At 42.2% G+C, this 17,784-nt stretch overlaps 1 protein-coding gene across 1 annotated transcript in view; it reads right to left on the bottom strand.

Annotated features, from left to right (window-relative positions):
* Positions 1–17,784, bottom strand: part of MLIP (muscular LMNA interacting protein) — a 96,775-nt gene that overhangs the window by 34,630 nt on the left and 44,361 nt on the right. The window contains exons 5-10 of the mRNA XM_056856166.1: positions 15,250–16,827; positions 10,408–10,479; positions 6,153–6,203; positions 4,944–5,027; positions 4,788–4,847; positions 2,139–2,183 (exon numbers count right to left, since the gene is read on the bottom strand). Coding sequence (XP_056712144.1) covers positions 2,139–2,183; positions 4,788–4,847; positions 4,944–5,027; positions 6,153–6,203; positions 10,408–10,479; positions 15,250–16,827 — 1,890 coding nt within the window. The remainder of the gene's footprint in view (positions 1–2,138; positions 2,184–4,787; positions 4,848–4,943; positions 5,028–6,152; positions 6,204–10,407; positions 10,480–15,249; positions 16,828–17,784) is intronic.

Genomic DNA, 17,784 nt, shown 5'->3' with positions numbered 1-17,784 from the left:
GACACTGAGAGACACTGTCCTTCAGTGTTACTACTCTGAAGATGCCTGCCACAGTTGCTGGCGAAACGTCAGGAAAGAAAATTCCAAGACCACGGTTACACAGCCCGGATAACCTACAAGAACCAATGAACTCTGACCGTGAAAGCCTTCGACAATATTTTTAGCAAATACTGTTTGAAATAAGCCACCAGAAAGGTCAAGGCAACAACTTTGTGGCCAAACAAATGGACAAGGGGTGGGTGGGGGGATGAGCCACATTCATGTTTTTGCTTTTATTAACTAAAGAAGAGCATTAGCTGGGTTTAAGCTTTTATTAACCAAACAACAACATTAACTGCCTTAAATGTTCTGATCTTGAAATAAATAGTTACCCATAGAATGTGTGACCTTAAATGCAGGGACACTTCCCCGTGGTCAACCCCACGACTGCTCCTTTTGGTTATGCATGCCTTTTCCACCAGTCAGAGGTCACCTCGCTCTTCCTGCACATTTTGCCCGTGTTTTCCGGATGCTGTTTTAGGCAGAATCTGGAAAATACAGGCAAAATGTGCAGGGAGAGCAAGACGACCTCTGATGGTTGGAAAAGACATGCATAATCAAAAGGAAGCCCCGAAGCAGTCAGTGGGGGTGACCACAGGGAAATGCCCGTGCATAAAAGGCATATGTTGCTTCTCTCTCCCTCCACCAAATGCGTATGCACAACCCATAGGTGGTTGCACTAATTCCCATGCTTCTGCACCTTGCCAACATGGTGTAAACAAAAAATAGCTGTGGCCCCAGGGTATGTCTTAGAGACTTAAGATACAGCAGCCTGGCTGGGTCTCATTAGTGCCCGAATAGGGGACCCTCTGGAGAATCAATGATGGAAGAACGGCAGGATATAAAGGTAATAAATAAATAAAACTGTAACATGGCAGAAGAAATTAATAGTGGGATAACTGTATCTTCTGGGGATTTTCAATCTCTCTTTACTGACATATGGTCTTGACTGTCCAAATCCTGTTGACAAAATATAACCAGATATACCCAATTATCCAAGAAAATCACATATTCCTTCAAATCCTTTTCCTCCCATTATTATCTGCAAGTTTTATCATGTGCCTGGACATTGCTGACACGTTCAGAACAGATGCTTATAACATTACCCAAAGTCACCACACATACCCAAAGTAACACAACCAATCTGGTCTTTTCCCATCTTTCCTAGCCATACTATTCTATTCCTTTGGAAATCTTCACCGCTATCGCTATGGGGCAAAACAGGAGGCAAGGCTCCAGAGAGGGAATTCTATGACCTTGGTGGTGGAAGAATTATTCCCAAGGTCATAGAATTCCCTCTCTGATTTATAATCAGGAATGAACTGGGATGTTGAAAGAGCACTGGAGCGAGCAACCTATGCTGTCACTGTGGCCCGGCCAGCACTGCAGGGGCTACTCGGCTCAGCTTACTAATAACCATCTGGGGCCATCCAGGGTATTAGACCCTGGGAATTTTCCTGTTAAGTTAAAGGGGTCATTGGCCCTATTTATAATGTGAGGTTTTGAGGAATAGTTTTGGCGTAAAGTGGAGAACCATAATTTGCCACGTTCTCTCTGTGGACCAGTTTTCACACATACATTTGTATATATCTAGTAAAACAAAAACAAAAAACCTACCTACGTTTGAAGATGCCAGCTACAGACATCTTTTTTCTGAAGGACTATGACAGGAATTCTCATCGGTGCAGAGCTGAGTGATAAGGTTTAATATTTCCATTACTAATTCCCTCCAGCCATTTATCTTCACTCCCTAGAGATGTTATCCTGTCATCTTGTTTGGTAGATATAAGTGCTGTTGCCATTACAATAGGTAATGTTATTTCTATATAGGACATTTTTCTTGCCAAAAAAACTAAAGTTGGCATGATCCGTGCTTAATTTCTAAAAGAATGAGGCAAGGGTGTTCAAATCTGTCGGGAAATGCCAGTATGGTAAAGCTCTTTCCCCTAATCTCTCATATGTTAGGACTCTCTCCTGTCACTCAATGATGATGGAAATACAGTCTGCACCTGCTCAGAAACTCTTTATTCTATTCTTGTGTCACATGATTAAGCCCTAGCACAGAAAATAGATTAAGCTAAAACAATGATAATACTTACAAATCTTGTTTCTCGTCCAGCTGGTCTCTGTAAAGCTGTAGATGTCTAAGAATAACACAGTGGCAACAAGATTCAGGTATGTTTTACCATTCTACTGATATTTTTGCTACATTAAAACATTCAGGGCATTACTGTTCTTTCATTATTTATTGAGCAACATAGGTAATGTGCATATTTGTTTAATCAACATTTTAAAATGTGTTCAAAAGATGTCTTATTAAGCCATAGTGTTCAGATGTCACAAATAAATTACAATTTGTTTTTGATATGAAAAAAGTCTGAAACTTTGAGCTCCCTCCCACACTTCTTCCTCCACTCACATGCCACATCAAGGTTGAAGCCTAGGATTTGTATCTAAAGGTTTTGTATTAATTTTGGGTCCAGATTTCAAATAGGACATAATTTTTTGTTATCCTGGTTTTTCAAGAATGTTGTTATTGCTTTGAGATGGGGGGGAGGCATTTTTTCAAGTCCCGAAAATTTGGAACAATTATTTTTGTCCTTTCTCTCCCCCCACCTCGAGGGAGCAGAAGTAAGGAAGGCAGAAGAGAGGAAGCTAGTCCCAGACTTACTATTCCAGGTTTGACCCTGCTGAAAGTTTCTCTCTGCCTCCATCATCAGAGGCAGTAGAGCCCACCCTACAACTGGAAAATGGCAAGCATGCTTCTGGACTCCCCAAGGCTTAACTGCCACAATGTCCATTTCCTCATCCATCACCATTGTACCAGGTTCTCAGAATTCCCAGATTTCATTTTTTTAAGTAAGTCTTTAGTCCTTTTCCTTTATATAACCACAACAGAAGTGGCTAGAGATGTACTTTATTTAAATGAAAGCAGGGAATTCATAACCTGATATACATATTGCTTTACTGTTACATTGGTATAATGCTATTCAATTGCTGATTAAAAAAATGAAAAGCCCTCCAGTGACAGGGGGAGGAAATGGCCACCATGACAGCCAAGCCTCATGGGAGTCCAGGAGTCCCCCATCCACTGGCCATTTTCCAACTGTTGAGGTGGGTTCTGCTGTGTCTGCTGCTGGTGGCGGGGAGAATCTTCCAGCAGGAACAAAGACAGCATGGTAAGTAGGGTTGCCAGCTCTGGGTTCGGAATTACCTGGAGATTTGGGGGGTGGAGCCTGAGGAGGGCAGGGTTGGAGAGGGGAGGGACATTAATGCCATAAAGTCCAAAGGCCTAAGCAGCCATTTTTTCCCAGGGGAAAGGGTCTCTATCAACTGGAGATCAGTTGTAATAGCGGGAGATCTCCAGCCACCACCTAAAAGTTGGCAACTCTAATGGTAAGTCTGGGGCCAGTTTTGTCATTTCCCTTTTAATGTTTGCAAGGTCATAAGTGGAGACTAGGTCTGCTTGACCATTAGCGGTTAGCTTCTCTCTGAAGATTTTAAAAGGAAGAGAGACACCAACCAACTGCTGTTTCCTGGCTGGCTTCTTCTCTTTCCCTGCCTGCTCCGGTACCCCCTGGAAACCCCAAAATAGACCTGAAATTCCAAGATATAAATTACTCCCCGAATTTCAGGAGTGCTTTGGGTCATTTTGGGTATCCCTGAGCTGACCCAAAACAGCTAATTTCCGGTATAATTTCAGCTCAGGTATACCTGAATGCACACCTCTAGTGAGGTCTTAGTGGTTTAACAATGCCATCCTAAGCAGGGCTACTCAGAATCCCACTCAGGTCTATTCAATGGGGCTTATTCCCAGGAAAAATGTCTTAGGGTTATACAATAAGAAGCTTTCAGTCTAACTGCAATTTGCTGTGACATCCAAGTCAGGCACTTAAACAAACTATAATTCTTAACCAATCCTGGTTTACAATTCTGGTTTGTAGGCAAGAAACAAATCACAACCTTTTTTTAAGTGCCACAATACAGACATCACAACAAACTAAGGCTAAACTGAACTTCCCATAAGTTTCCCAGTTCTCACTCAGTAAGTTTTCAGCCTCTGTGCAGCATTTTGGAGTTGAAGGTAGGAACATGACTCTAAGGATTTCAAGCTAATCCATCTGATGAACAAATTGAGGTTTGCTTGTGATGTCTGCATGTAGCCAGTATATCTGTTTCAGAAGACAATTGGGGCCCGTCAATGATCAGGAGAAATATACTAACCATAGACAGAAATATAGATTTTGAATTGTGTTTGTATGCCAATAAAGGGATGACGATGATGATGACGACAACGACAATGATGATGATGGAATATAGATTTTGTTTCGTCTGGCTACTAAGAACATCTAAAGATCACACCACACATTGCCTCCCTCATGGGAAGCAAGCCCTCATCGTAGCTTCCCCATACAGCCACCACGTGGCTCTTCTTCTCTTCTATGGAGTTTCTAATGCGCCAGAACCAATATCACAAGAAAATGGCAGCACTCTGAACAGTCAGCCTGGCTCTTCCCAACTGACCTTCCTTCACTTTTATTTCTCTTTCCTCCCTCATACCGCTTTTTTGTAACTCTGGCTTCAAGGAGATAGAAAGGGGCCTGTTTCAATTTTTTTTGACCAACTAACTTGAGGACCTTTATAAACAAAAATCATATACTAGTTTTTCTATCCACGAAAGCTATTGATCCCTATGCCTGGTTATACAACGTACACCCTGATAGATATGGTAAAAATGACTCACTTACTTTGCCTGTATCTGAAACCAATAGGTTCTGCAAGGCACTTGGGGAAGAACCATGTTGTTGCTGGAAAAAAATGAGTTGCAAATAATAGGTACTGAAGTACAGATACTAAAAAGGGGAAAAGAAGGATGTAAACTGAGGTCTTAGATATTGATGTACCGTAGACAGTGGGTCCTGTAAGACTTCATCAATTGCAGCACACAGCTCTTCGGTCTGTTGTCTCAGCTGGGCAGGGGAACAGATCTAAGAAGTTGTTTTCAAAGACATCATTAGCACCATGCATCACTCTGTCACATGATCTGCTGCTTTAATTACTGGGATTAATTTGTGTTACATAAATGTTGTATCTTGACTACCCGCTCTCTTTTGGATCCTTTCCCCATTTGGTTTTAACACCTCTTTAAAAAGGTTCAAAGGGTACCATTTTGATAGGTTACCAGATATAACCCCCTGCCCTGGGTTATCAGTTGCACTGATCTTGAGAAGTCGGAATGATTTTTTTATCCTTCCTTGATTCTTTGCTCCTTTCTTTATTCCCTGTAGCTTCATTTTTTCATCCCTTTAAGTCCATTTTTCTCAAGGTTGCATGCAGGATGCCTGTTTGTCATGCCAAATCCTCCCAATAAGGGAGGGGCCAGTGCTCAGGGATAGTCTGTGTTGTATGTAGAAAGGCCCAGTATTCAATCCCTGGCCTCTGCAGTGTCAAAGGATATCAGAAGGATGGGAATGACCTTTCTGTTGCCAGTCAGAATGGCCAGTACTCAGCTAGACAGACCAATGGTCTCGGTTTGGTAGAAGGCTAGGGTTGCTAGGTCCCTCTTCACCACCAGCGCGAGGTTTTGGGGCCAGAGCCTGATGAGGGTGGGGTTTGGGGAGGGGAGGGACTTCAATGCCATAGAGTCCAATTGCCAAAGTGGCCATTTTCTCCAGGTGAACTGATCTCTATCGGCTGGAGATCAGTTGTCATAGAAGATCTCCAGCTAGTACCTGGTGATTGGCAACCCTATAGAAGGGAGCTTTACATGTTCACATATGCAGATGTTCTCCCTCATGCCAATCTTGACTGAAATGCTAGCATGATGCTTTCCCCCAGTTTCTTTGTCATCTTTGCTCCAATATAATAGTTTTTAAAATGTGCTTTTTAAATACCAACCTGCCCACAGACAGTTTGGGACAGCATATGTCTTGTAGAATCCCGAGTTGTGTGAAAACTCAAGCATTTATTTAGTGACCAACTATTTTGAATAAAGAAACAATATTACAAATGGAGATGTGAGAAAGAAATCAGTGCATTTAGTAGGGATAGTCTGAACAGAATGATTTGTTAAAGACAAATATTATTAAAGATGGAGAGACAATAATAGTCACCTCTGAATGTGTGTCCAAAGTGTTTTCTTCACTTTCTGGTTCATTAAGTTCCTAGAGGTTAATTCAAATTATTTTGAAATTAAGACATGATTGAGAAAAAATTAAAATGACAATAAAATACTAATACAGTTTGCCATTTTACTTTTGAATTTATTTCCATCATCACTATTCTCCATGAGGTCAATACATGAGACACAAAATAAAAGTCAAGCAACCAACAAAACCAGCCCTCATCATTAGACTAATTCTTCCGATTGTCATATTTTAAAGAAAAAAATGGCTTCTGGTATGAGAGGATCACATTTTATTCGTTTCATTAAACAGCAGAAGCTTGTAGCATGAATTTCATGGCATGCAGACTTCTCCCAAATGATTCTCTGAATGCTCAGATCTTTGTGGTATGCTAACTAATTTTCACAACCAGGGACCCCAATCAAGAGATCTTTTAGTGAAACCGAACGGCTTGGTCATGTGGAATTTCTAGTGAAGTGTGCCCCTCCTGTCCTCTAGAGGGGGCACACACACTGTGCTGTAGTTTGACCCACCTAGTGAATTATTCCTGTTGATTTCTAGAGTTAATACAGCCCACCTTACTATCAGCTTTAAATACTGGCTATGTGTTTAAAGCCAAAATCCTAGAAAGGGCAAGCAATCAATCAGATTGGAGTATTATTGTCTTTTATTAGTTATGCCTTGAGCAGTCAACAAATTGTAAGGCTTGGCACTCAAACTGACAATTTTAGTTCCTGCCACATGCTGGCTGCTTGCAGTTTCTTTATAGGCAATAGTTTTCAGTCAGGCACCATAGAGAAGAGGACAAAGTCTTCAGGAATCCAGCAGAGCCTGTCTGAGATGCTGCGGCATAGAATAATAGAATCATAGAGTTGGAAGGGAACTCCAGGATCATCAAGTCCAACCTGCTGAACAATGCAGGAAATTCACAACTACCTCCCCCCACTCTCCCAATAACCCCTGCTCCATGCCCAGAAGATGGCAAAAAGCCCTCCAGGATCCCTGGACAATCTGGCTTGCAGGAAAATTGCTTCCTGATCCCAAAATGTCGATCAGCATTACCTTGGGCATGTAAGAAAGGGCCACGAGAGCCAAGCACTGATGCAACCCTTCTTGCCCTCCCTCTCATGATCTGCCTAATTTCACAGAATCAGCATTGCTGTTATATGACCATTTAGCCTCTGTTGGTCGGGATAGGGAGGAATAATAAATAAATGAATAAATAAATAAAACCTCCAAAGAAGGAGAGCCCACCACCTCCCAAGGAATCCTGTTCCGCTGAGGAACTGCTCTAACTGTCAGGAAGTTCTTCCTAATGCTTAGCTAAAAACTCTTTTGGTTTAATTTCAACCCGTTGGTTCTGGTCCCACCTTCTGGGGCAACAGAAAACAACTCTGCACCGTCCTTTATATGACAACACTTCAAGTACTTGAAGGTGGTTATCATATCACCTCTCAGTGGTCTCTACTCCAGGCTAAACATATTGAGCTCCTTCAACCTTTCCTCATAGTACTTGGTCTCCAGACCCCTCACCATGTTCGTTGCCCTCCTCTGGAAATGTTCCAGCTTGTCTACAGCCTTCTTAAATTGTGGTGCCCAAAACTGAACACAATACTCTAGGTGAGGTCTAACCAGAGAAGAATAAAGCACTACCATCACTTCATGTGATCTGGACACTATACATCTGTTTATTCAGCCCCAAATTGCATTTGTCTTTTTAGCTATTGCATCACACTGCTGATTCATGTTCAGTGTATGGTCTACTAAGACCCCTAGATTATTTTAATACATACTACTGCCAAGAGAGATCTCTCCCATCCTATAATTACACGTTTGATTTTTCCTACCTAAATGCAGAACTTTACATTTATCTCAATTGAAATTAATTTTATTAGTATTAGCCAAGTTTTCCAGACTGCTTTACTTAGCTTAGTGCTGGAAAGACAAATAAGCTCCACTTGCTAAGGTCCCTATATTATCCTTTGTAAGACTCAGGCTAACCCAGTATCATCAGACCTCAGAAGCTAAGCAGGTCAGCCCTGATTAGTATTTGGATGGAAGACCTTCAAGGAAGTCCAGGGTTGTTACACAGAGGCAGCCAATGGCAAACCACCTCTGAATGTCTGTTGCCTTCAAAACCCTACAGGGTCACTATAAATCAGCTACCACTTGATGGCACTTTCTACCACCAAGACTCAGGTGTGATGTTGTCGTGGATTTTTATGTTTTTCTTCCGTTTTATTTTGCCATATCAAGATTAATGGCTCACTTCCTGAAGATTCAAAACAGCAAGGAGTTGTTGAAGCTGTCAAAGCAAGTTTGTGTAGCATTCTATATTTATTTAAGTTTTAACCTCAATGTTTTGTCAAGGAAGCACTTAACTTTAAACATTAGCATTTATTGCAAACAGCGTTGGCATCTCAGTTCAGCTCCTAAAAAGCCCAAAACATTGACTTTTTTTTTTAAAAAAAAAAACCTATTCCCTATTCAGTGTAACTTAATTGTTATAGAGCTATAGAACCGTATTTGTTATAGAACCACATTCTGAGCCTGTAATACCATCACAGAGGATTTGTGTTCTATTAAAGCAACGTTTATGCCCATTAATACACAACAAAGAGCCCTGCACAACCAATCTCCTGTCCCCTACTGAGAACGGTTCCCTATCATTTGCTCCTGATAAGCAATGCAGCTAGACAAAAGCCATCCAAGGCAGCAGACTGTGTACAGAAAGCACAAAACAGCAAGACAGCACACTGTCTCTTCTGAATAATTCTAACACCTTGTACAGTTGTACTGGCTGCACTGGAAAGAATGGGTATTTTAAATCATCACAATTAACAAAGCTTCCTTTTTGCATAAACACTACATTTGCTATTTCCACTGGGTACAATACATTCACTTTTATTCTTCCTTCGCTTGTTGTAGGATACTTTCACGCTTTTTCAAAAGAGACCCAGGTTGTACTGCAACAAAAGTATCTGGAAGACTACATAACAATATATAATGGGCTCACCCATCATTAAAATGGGTCAGCTGGGGGTTACTCTATTAAAATATAATTACTTGTGACCAGATCAGGGAGGCATATTTCAATGAATGGAGATAATCTATTGTGGGACACAATGATTCTACAGCCACAGCAATTTCGAGGTCATTTGAACTTAATTCCTTGGCATGCCTGCAAAATCACCCTTGGAAAATTCCTTGGGGGGGGGGAGATAAACAAAGGCTTAACCATTTCACGTGGGTACTGCAGAGTATTGCCCTGAATAACACAGTCATGTTAGCATGTCAGGACACCATAATGTTTGATACTGCCAGGGCTGCTGAGATGGGAAGTGGACTTGCAGGAAAAAATTCCAGAGGCCCGTGTGATTTATTTTCATATGATGTTGGGCTGGGCCTGAGTGGTGCAAGGGGGGAATCTTTGCAATGGGGCCCTTGGTGGCTCTAGCTAGTCCTGGACTTACCAAGGCAAATACAACCTACTACCTATGTATTGGCAGGTATGCTACCACAAAACTGAGCAAATCTTGAAGCCTTCCTTTATGAGACTAACAGAGCATTCCTGAGAGGAATGCCTATGCCGAGCTTAGGAGGCAACCCAGCAGCATTGCCTTGTAAGGAGGTTTCTGTACTGCCCGGCGCAAAAAAACTGTGCAACCCTCATAGGGTTGCACAGGAGATACACCCAGCAAAAAAAGGGGGCATTCCCAAGCCGAAATGGCTCAGGAGGCCGACTGGCGGCTGGAATGCCAGCGAAAGGCTGCAGCGGCGACTGGGCCCAGCACTGCCACGGTGGCGGCAAGGGACTGGCATCCGGACCTGCACGCCGGCACTGGGGCCACTAACGCCGGCATGCGCCTTCCGGGCCCTGGCGTTGTGGGCTCTTGCACCAGAAGAGGCCCTTGGGTTGGGCCACCGGCGTGGCTCAGGAATGGGCTGTAAGTAGTTCTTCCTCCAATGAAAGAGCCACTTAATTTGCAGAAAGCCTCCATGATCATGAAGTTCCTCCAGCTTTTGGTAAGATACATGCCACATAAGCTCCCAGGCAACAAAACCAAACACATTTGTCCCAAACATGGTTTGTGCATGGAATTCATCTTTGTAAGTCTGAGACATCACTTAACCGAAAGCCTAAAGTTTTAGAAGTATCTCTGTTAAAAAACCAGACATTTCTTAATTATGAAGTAAACATGAATAAACTGTGAAACTTGCAAATGTTTGAACGAAGACAGACCTTCTGGTCCAGAAGCAATGTGTTTGTTGGGATTGCTGCAAACGCCTTGTAGCTTGCCTTGATCTTGTGTGGCTGCAAATCAGAACCCAAAAGGAGAGAAATTAATGCGGCAAAATAGACCCCCATTAGTCTCACTGTAAATGTTATCAATATTATAAGGGAATTACATGACAGGTGAATATATTGTTGTTGTTGTTATACATTTAGAATACAACAAGTTGAGGACCTACAAAGCAGGAGATGGAAATCTCATTCTCCCCACTCTGGCCTCCATTTTGTCTCCCCATCCTATTTCCCACTTTCCCTCCCTCCCTCCCTCCCTAGCATCTTCCCATCACCATCTCAGCCTCTTCCTCCCTGTCAACTCTTTCTCCTTCCCTAACTTTCCTGCTGCCCAAATCTCCAATTGGCTGGTTGGCTGGCTGGCTAGCTGGCTGGGTAGAAAGTCTGTCAAGGACACTTTCTGTTCCAAGTCTCTTGTCGCTGCTATCAGCCTGCTGTTGGAGGTGGGGCATGATACCACCCCCCAAACAAAGCCACAGGCAGTGGCAGCAAAAGACTTGGAGCAGAAAGCACCCAGGACAGGCTTTTTGCTCCATGGCTCTCTGCCCATTCCACACTGTGCAGCTGATCAGGAGTGGATGGTTCGCCACCACTACCTCGTCCTCCTTCTGACTAGTTCCTGCTGCTACCTCCCACCCACCCCCATACACACACTGGTAACCATTTCACTCTCTCTCCTAGCAATGCAGCTTCCTCTGACTGCCGCTTTCGTTCCTCAACCTGCCACTGCTTTTCTGGATTTTTCTGCAATTCTAGTGACTGTCCCAAGGTTGGAGAAAAATCCCCTCTCTGTGTACACAACCCAGTTGTTTGGATTTTTTTATCCTCACTCTGGGGTCAAGTTCAAAATTAGCTATATAGATACGGTCATATTTTTCATATATATGTAAATATTGTTATTTGCATATTACAGTCCACACAGAGCTCATTTCAAGCTTGCAGCCCTGTACAATTATACCATCAAATGGGTGATAAATGATGGTGTGCAAGAGACATGCTGGTGAGTGAAGTAGGGCTGATTTAAATGCAACTCTTGCTGAGCCATTCAACTTTGCACTCGCACAGCGTCTCATGATAGCACAAAGCAACCATGCATGCTTGATTAGCATCCTACGTAAAACTTTCCGGGGGGGACAGAGGGCTGAAATTTCAGTTATTCATCCAAAAGGCTCCAGTAATTAGGACGTATTTCCACATGTTGCAAGAGTCAATGTTTTAAAAGACAAGTGAAGACGTGCACATTTGAAATCATTTATTTGTCGTCCCCCCACCCCTAGCAGTTTTGGCCATTCTTCCTCATGTTCAGAGGCAGAAACCCTCTGAATGCTGGTGTTGGAAAGCAACTTTTTTTTTGGGGGGGGGACTTCATGCTCTGTTTGTCGGCTTTCCATGAACAACTGCTTGGCCACATTGTGAAACAGGATGCTGGACCACTGGACTAATCCAGGAGAGCTACTCTTACATTTTCAATGTTGACAACCCAGCAGCACAATAAACAAAGTAAAAGAAAGAGATTACAAAACAAAACACAATAGACTTTCCCACCAAATGCAGTTTTCAAACTCTAAATAAGTACATTAAAATGAGAATATTCAGATTTGAAATTACTTAGGATATTTCTTGAAGGAAGGAGGTCGTTCGCATGAGAGTCACAGTGCAGCAGCATGCCTGACACTCATATGCCACATCAATTCTGTTTATCTTAATAGCTATCCTTGCTTGGACAAATAGTAGATCAGGGTTGTTGGTTCCAAAAGCAGACTGTGTTATATTTATATATACAACTTGCAGTCTGGTACTATTTAAAACCTATTCAACATTACTGGATTAAACCACCTGGCAGAGGACTGCCCTCTGAACAATTGCATAATTGGAACTACATGATATGTGTCATGTGAGTTGGGTCAGGGGTCCTCTAACCAGATTTGCAGTCACACGTATGACTGGGGAGCTCACCTTCAAAGTGCACTGTTGCTCAATGCAGTTTGGGAGTGCTGTGTAGGGAAAGGAGGAGCTTCAGCTTTACCTCCCACACCTTTTCCCCCAAGTGGAAACAGCTGCATGGGGGCCTGTTTGCCCCCCTGTGGGGCTCCACATATACTGAGAACATGTGACTGAGGACACATGGAGACTGCGAGAATACTCCCACGCTGCATCAATCAACAGAGTGCTTTGGAAGCTGAGTTGCCCTATCATGTGTGTGACTACAAGTTGGAGGGGGATCCCCAACCCAATTAAAGTCACATTTATTGTGTAGTTTGATTCTGAAGTTGAATATCATTTATCTATTAAACTGGGGTATCAAGAAATGTCTTATGATCATTTCCCTCCAAGAAACCATTTTGATAATGCATGTGCATAGATTTACATTGTACTCCAGACAGAATAATGTGGTGTAGATACAGGGAGGGGCTGTGGCTCAGTGGCTGAGCTTGGCATGGAGAAGGTCCCAAGTTCAATCCCTGGCTTCTCCAGTGAAAAGGATCAGGAAGGTATTGATGAGAAAGACCTCTGCCCGAGACACTTGACAGTTACTGCTAGCCTGAGTAGATAATACTGACCTCGATGGACCAATGGTCTGATTCAGTGTAAGGCAGCTTTGTGTGTCATGTATTCACATGTGTTCAATCCTTAGTGATGTAAACATTAGATCGACTAAATGGAGAAATTACCCACATTCAAATCCTCACTGTGCCATGGAAACTTGCTGGGTGACAGTGGGCCAGTCACACACTCTCAGCCTCAACCATGAACACAGGAAAGCTACCTTATACTGAATCAGACCCTTGGTCCATCAAAGTCAGTATTGTCTACTCAGACTGGCAGCGGCTCTCCAGGGTCTCAGGCAGAGGTCTTTGACATCACCTACTTGCCTACTCCCTTTTAACTGGAGATGCCAGAGACTGAACCTGGGACATTCTGCATGCCAAGCAGAGGCTCTACCATTGAGCCACAGCCCCTCCCTGGCAACCTTGACAAGTATTTGGATGGGAAACCTCCAAGGAATACCAGGACTGTGGCGGGCAATGGAAAACCACCTCCAAATGTCTCTTGCCTTGAAAACCCTACAAGGTTCCATAAGTCAGCTGTGACTTGACAAGAAAAAAATGAAGAAATTGGTATCAAATGTTCAGATGGTCCATAAAATATCTGATGCTGAAACTGATGATAGCTCCAGGTCAGAATTATATTAGCCCAATAGATTTTATAGGTTTGTAGAAGATAATGCTGAGTTTAACATCAGGATATATGCAACAGCACTCAAATCTTCCATGTTGAATAAAACCCTTTCACTAACTAATACTGTAAGCAACGAACAAACAAAAGTAACTTTAAAAATGTAATTGAACACTCTGTCATGTTATCTTGAAACTGGTGTGCCAACAAGTCACATGAGTGGAGCTGCCACTCCCTCCACATCCTTCTTTTATTTCTAGGTGGGCAACTGGAACCATCCTTCAAGGGACTGGATTTTTAGTTCCTAGATCTCTAGAATCTAATCCATGCACTAAAGTGACCTGGAAGATGTAGATCTGGACAGAGGCTGTGGCACAGTGACAGAGCACATGCTTTTGGAACACAAAGTCTCTGGTTCAATCCTGGCATCTCCATTCAATGGATATCAGGTTGTAGATGTTGAGAAAGAACTCAAAAACCTTGGACAACAACTGCAAGGAGACACTATTGAGCTCAATGGACCAAAAGTATGATTCAGTATATGGAAGCTTCATACATACATATATGGCTACGGGAAAGAACTGAGTACAGCATATGTAGTGTACATTGTGAAAGTGAGAATCTCTCCTGCCTTTTTTTCTACAGAACCTATTTAAATATTTGCAAATTGTATACCGTCATGCCCACTTCCACATTCCTTAAACAATGGGAAAGATTCAGCATGAACAGCAAACATTATCAGTAATCTTTAATAGGCAGCAAACAATAGCACAAGAAAAGGGAAGTTTTGCAAGCAAACTGACTGTGTAAATATTTACAACCACTAAGTCCTGCATTTTACATTGAAGTTAATTAGAACCATTTCTGTGCAACCAACCAGAAAGCAGTCCGCAGCAGCAGTAATTGTTATTCATTAACAAGGCTTGCAAACCCTCCCATTCTTAACAAATCTTAAAACATACTCCGATCAATGTGTCTGAAATGTGGGATTGTAACTAGCTTCAGAAAACTCAGGCACAAACACAAAAATAAAAATAACTTATTCCAAACACAGAAGTTGCCTCTCTCTTAATATTTTCTTCCAACTAACAAGCATAGGTCATAATACTAATCTTTTTTTAATGAAGAAAAAAAACCCTACAGTCTCAACTTGCCTGATTGAGTACAGTTAAATCCTTGCATTTTCACAGCAGCTAAGGCATGATTTTCATGTTAAGTGACTTGAATAAAACTTTAAAAACAATATATCACACACTGTTAGTCACATATGATGGCAAAAAACTAGTATAATTGTCCAATCCAAAGATCCATGGGTACTCAGATGCATCTATTAGGGTCCCCAGTAAGTTAAATGGAAGCATGCACAGGGATGCATGCAGAGATCTTTTATTTCCATCTACTGAAACAAATGGGAAAGCCATTCTGGACAGGAAAAGTTCCTACATACACTGCAGAACCCCCATTTCAAACAGCTATAGTCACCTTTTCAGAGTATTTTTCTTTCTTTCTTTGCAAAAGAAACCAAAAATGCAACACTTTATGGACTGATGGATGGAAGGAGAAATAAAAGAACATAAGCTAACAAACAAGCAAATAGAGTACCTGGGGAGCCTTAGAGTCAGAAGGCACGGGTGAAGTTGATTCCCTGGATGTTGACAGCAGTGAACATGGTGAACGGACCCTGGTAGGAGATCTAGGTTGCATTAATGGGGTCCTAGGTCTTGAAGATGAGGGGCAAGCTCTGTAGCTTGCATGAATGGAGGAGGAATTAATCCGTACTGAAGGGGGGCTAACACTATAGTCTGGAGAAGTAGGTGAGGTAGAACCTTTATGAGAAAAAGGCCAATGTGGTGAAGGGACTGATAAATGACCATTTAGATCCTTAGCAGAGACTTGTGGCAAACATGCTTTTGATTTACAAGTAGGCTGCAAAAAGTATGGAGAGACAGGAGAGTATTTTTCTGAAGGGGTTGAAAACATGTCCCGTTGGTTGTTAGCAGGGGTAGATACTGGATAAGACTTGGTGGTAAAAGTGGGAGAGTATGTATGAACCTTCTTAGACTTCTCAGGCCCCCGGTATCTGTGAGCAGGAGAATATGCCCCCTTTGAAGTAATTTGAGGAGCGTTTTTTGGGACATGAGGAGGCAAAGAAGAATTTAGTGTGGTTGGATGCAATAGGGGAGAGACAACTGTTTTTCTGTAGGTGGAAATAGTGGGTGACAAAGGACGTAATTTGTCAGGAGAAAGTTCTCCAGCATCAAGAAAAATTTTAGGGGACACAGATCTGGCTCTAAAAGTAGGACTGGACTTTGAGGGTAAGGTCATGTGATCGGGTATATTAGTAAACACTGAAAGGAGATATTCATCTTGGCCTGGTGAATCAGACCTCACAGAATAATTTGAAGGCAATTTATTGGGAGTTGGAGGTGTTGTTTTAAACTTCTGATCTATTGCGAGTGTTGAAGAGCCCAGGGAATTGGGAGAAAATGTGGCAGGACAAGATGCAGGAGAAAAGGGTCTCTTTGGTGAAGATCCTGACTTTAGAATAGCAGTCAAAAGAGAGAGCCTGGTTGGTAGAGGGGATCTAATTCCAGACTTTCCCTTGGAAGGTCTTTGGCTGCAGGGATTGTTTTCGCTACATATGGTTGAGGAGGAACCATGAAAGGAGGGAGAAAGAGGTTTTGGACTAGGAGATAATAAATGTGTTGTGATATAGATTGGAACTGAAGCCAATGTATTAAATCTCTTGGGGGGAGGAGGAGACAGGGTGTGAGGAGATGAGCTTTGAAGAGTATCTGATGAACTGGAAATCTGGGAAGCAAGAGACAGATATTTGCTTGGTGGAGGGGACGTGGTGGAATCAGACATTTTGTGAAGATTGTTAGCTTGGATATTACAGGGTGACTGAACACTGTCTGAAAGGCTGTTAAATGGGAAAGGGGGTCTTTTCAATATGGAAAAGGGGACACTGTAAGAAGCAGTAGACTGTAAATAAGTAGAGGATTGATGCATGGTGGATCCATTTGCAGACTGCCACTGGCTGTGGGATTCTTGTACAGAAGAGGCTTTGTGAAGAGTAGGAGCCAGATCAGGTTCAACTTTTGGGTTAGTTGGAGAAAGTGAATGGATAACAGGTGATTTATGGGAAAGATGACCAGAGGTAGACAGAGGAGAAGTTAACTGGAGAGAAACAAAGAAAAAGAAATGTTAAAGTAGAGCAGAATCTGTGATCCTGTTAAAAATATGCACCTAGTTTCCAAATTCATGACATTTGTTGGTATTCTCTATGCTTTAAAAATATAACATGCATCTTAATTATAGCATGGTGGGTTGCTAAGTGACCACCATTTTCTACTGAGCATAAATAATATCCATGAGCATCAATTATTTGTAGACTTCATTTAGTTTTATTTAAAGAAAGATATTTAGGATTTTTGATGTTCGCTGCTAATTTGTTCTTTGCAAAAACTATAAAGCATTGATGAATGTCATTAACAGTTGCATGATATAAACAAATTGATCAAAAGTTTACCTTTTTCAATATGCAAACTCAAGTAAGGGTTACACTAGCAGACAGTTTATGGTGATGCTCCTGAGGTGCTCATCCCCTGGGAACCCTAATTTTATGCATGGTTAGTTCTCCCCTTTTCTGTATAGGTGTACACCTCAGTGTGGGCCTAGGATTGATAGGAGCCTAAACTAAACCGATATCAAGAGGCAGTTGGCCATGCTACGGTGGAATGCAGGACAGCTGCTTTGTCAGTCATGCAAATACTCCCCCTAAGAGGGATTCAATTGAGGGCCATTTCCCCCAAGGACCTTGGAGCCTCTTCCCAAATAATTTGATCCTATCGAATGACCAGATCTCCAAAACAATAAGCAACAGGCCAATTCCATCAATTTCCTCCATATCTCAACAACTGAACAGGAAGATTCCTGCCCTTACCCAATCATGACAGATGTATCTAATTTCCAAGTCTCCCCAAGGGAACACTTTAGACCCTCTCCATGCAAAAAGAGAGGAGGGACTTCTTTTCAGGCAGGCTCATCTTTGAAAGATTGCATTTTTATTATCCCCACCTTCCAGTGCCAACACCCTTTCCCCTCATCACAGGCAAAATGGTATGAAGAGTTACC

Source organism: Euleptes europaea, chromosome 10 (assembly GCF_029931775.1).
Source record: "Euleptes europaea isolate rEulEur1 chromosome 10, rEulEur1.hap1, whole genome shotgun sequence".
Classification (NCBI taxonomy): Eukaryota; Metazoa; Chordata; class Lepidosauria; order Squamata; family Sphaerodactylidae; genus Euleptes; species Euleptes europaea.
The sequence above is the reverse complement of the archived record's forward strand: the minus strand, read 5'-3'. Positions and strand labels throughout refer to the sequence as shown.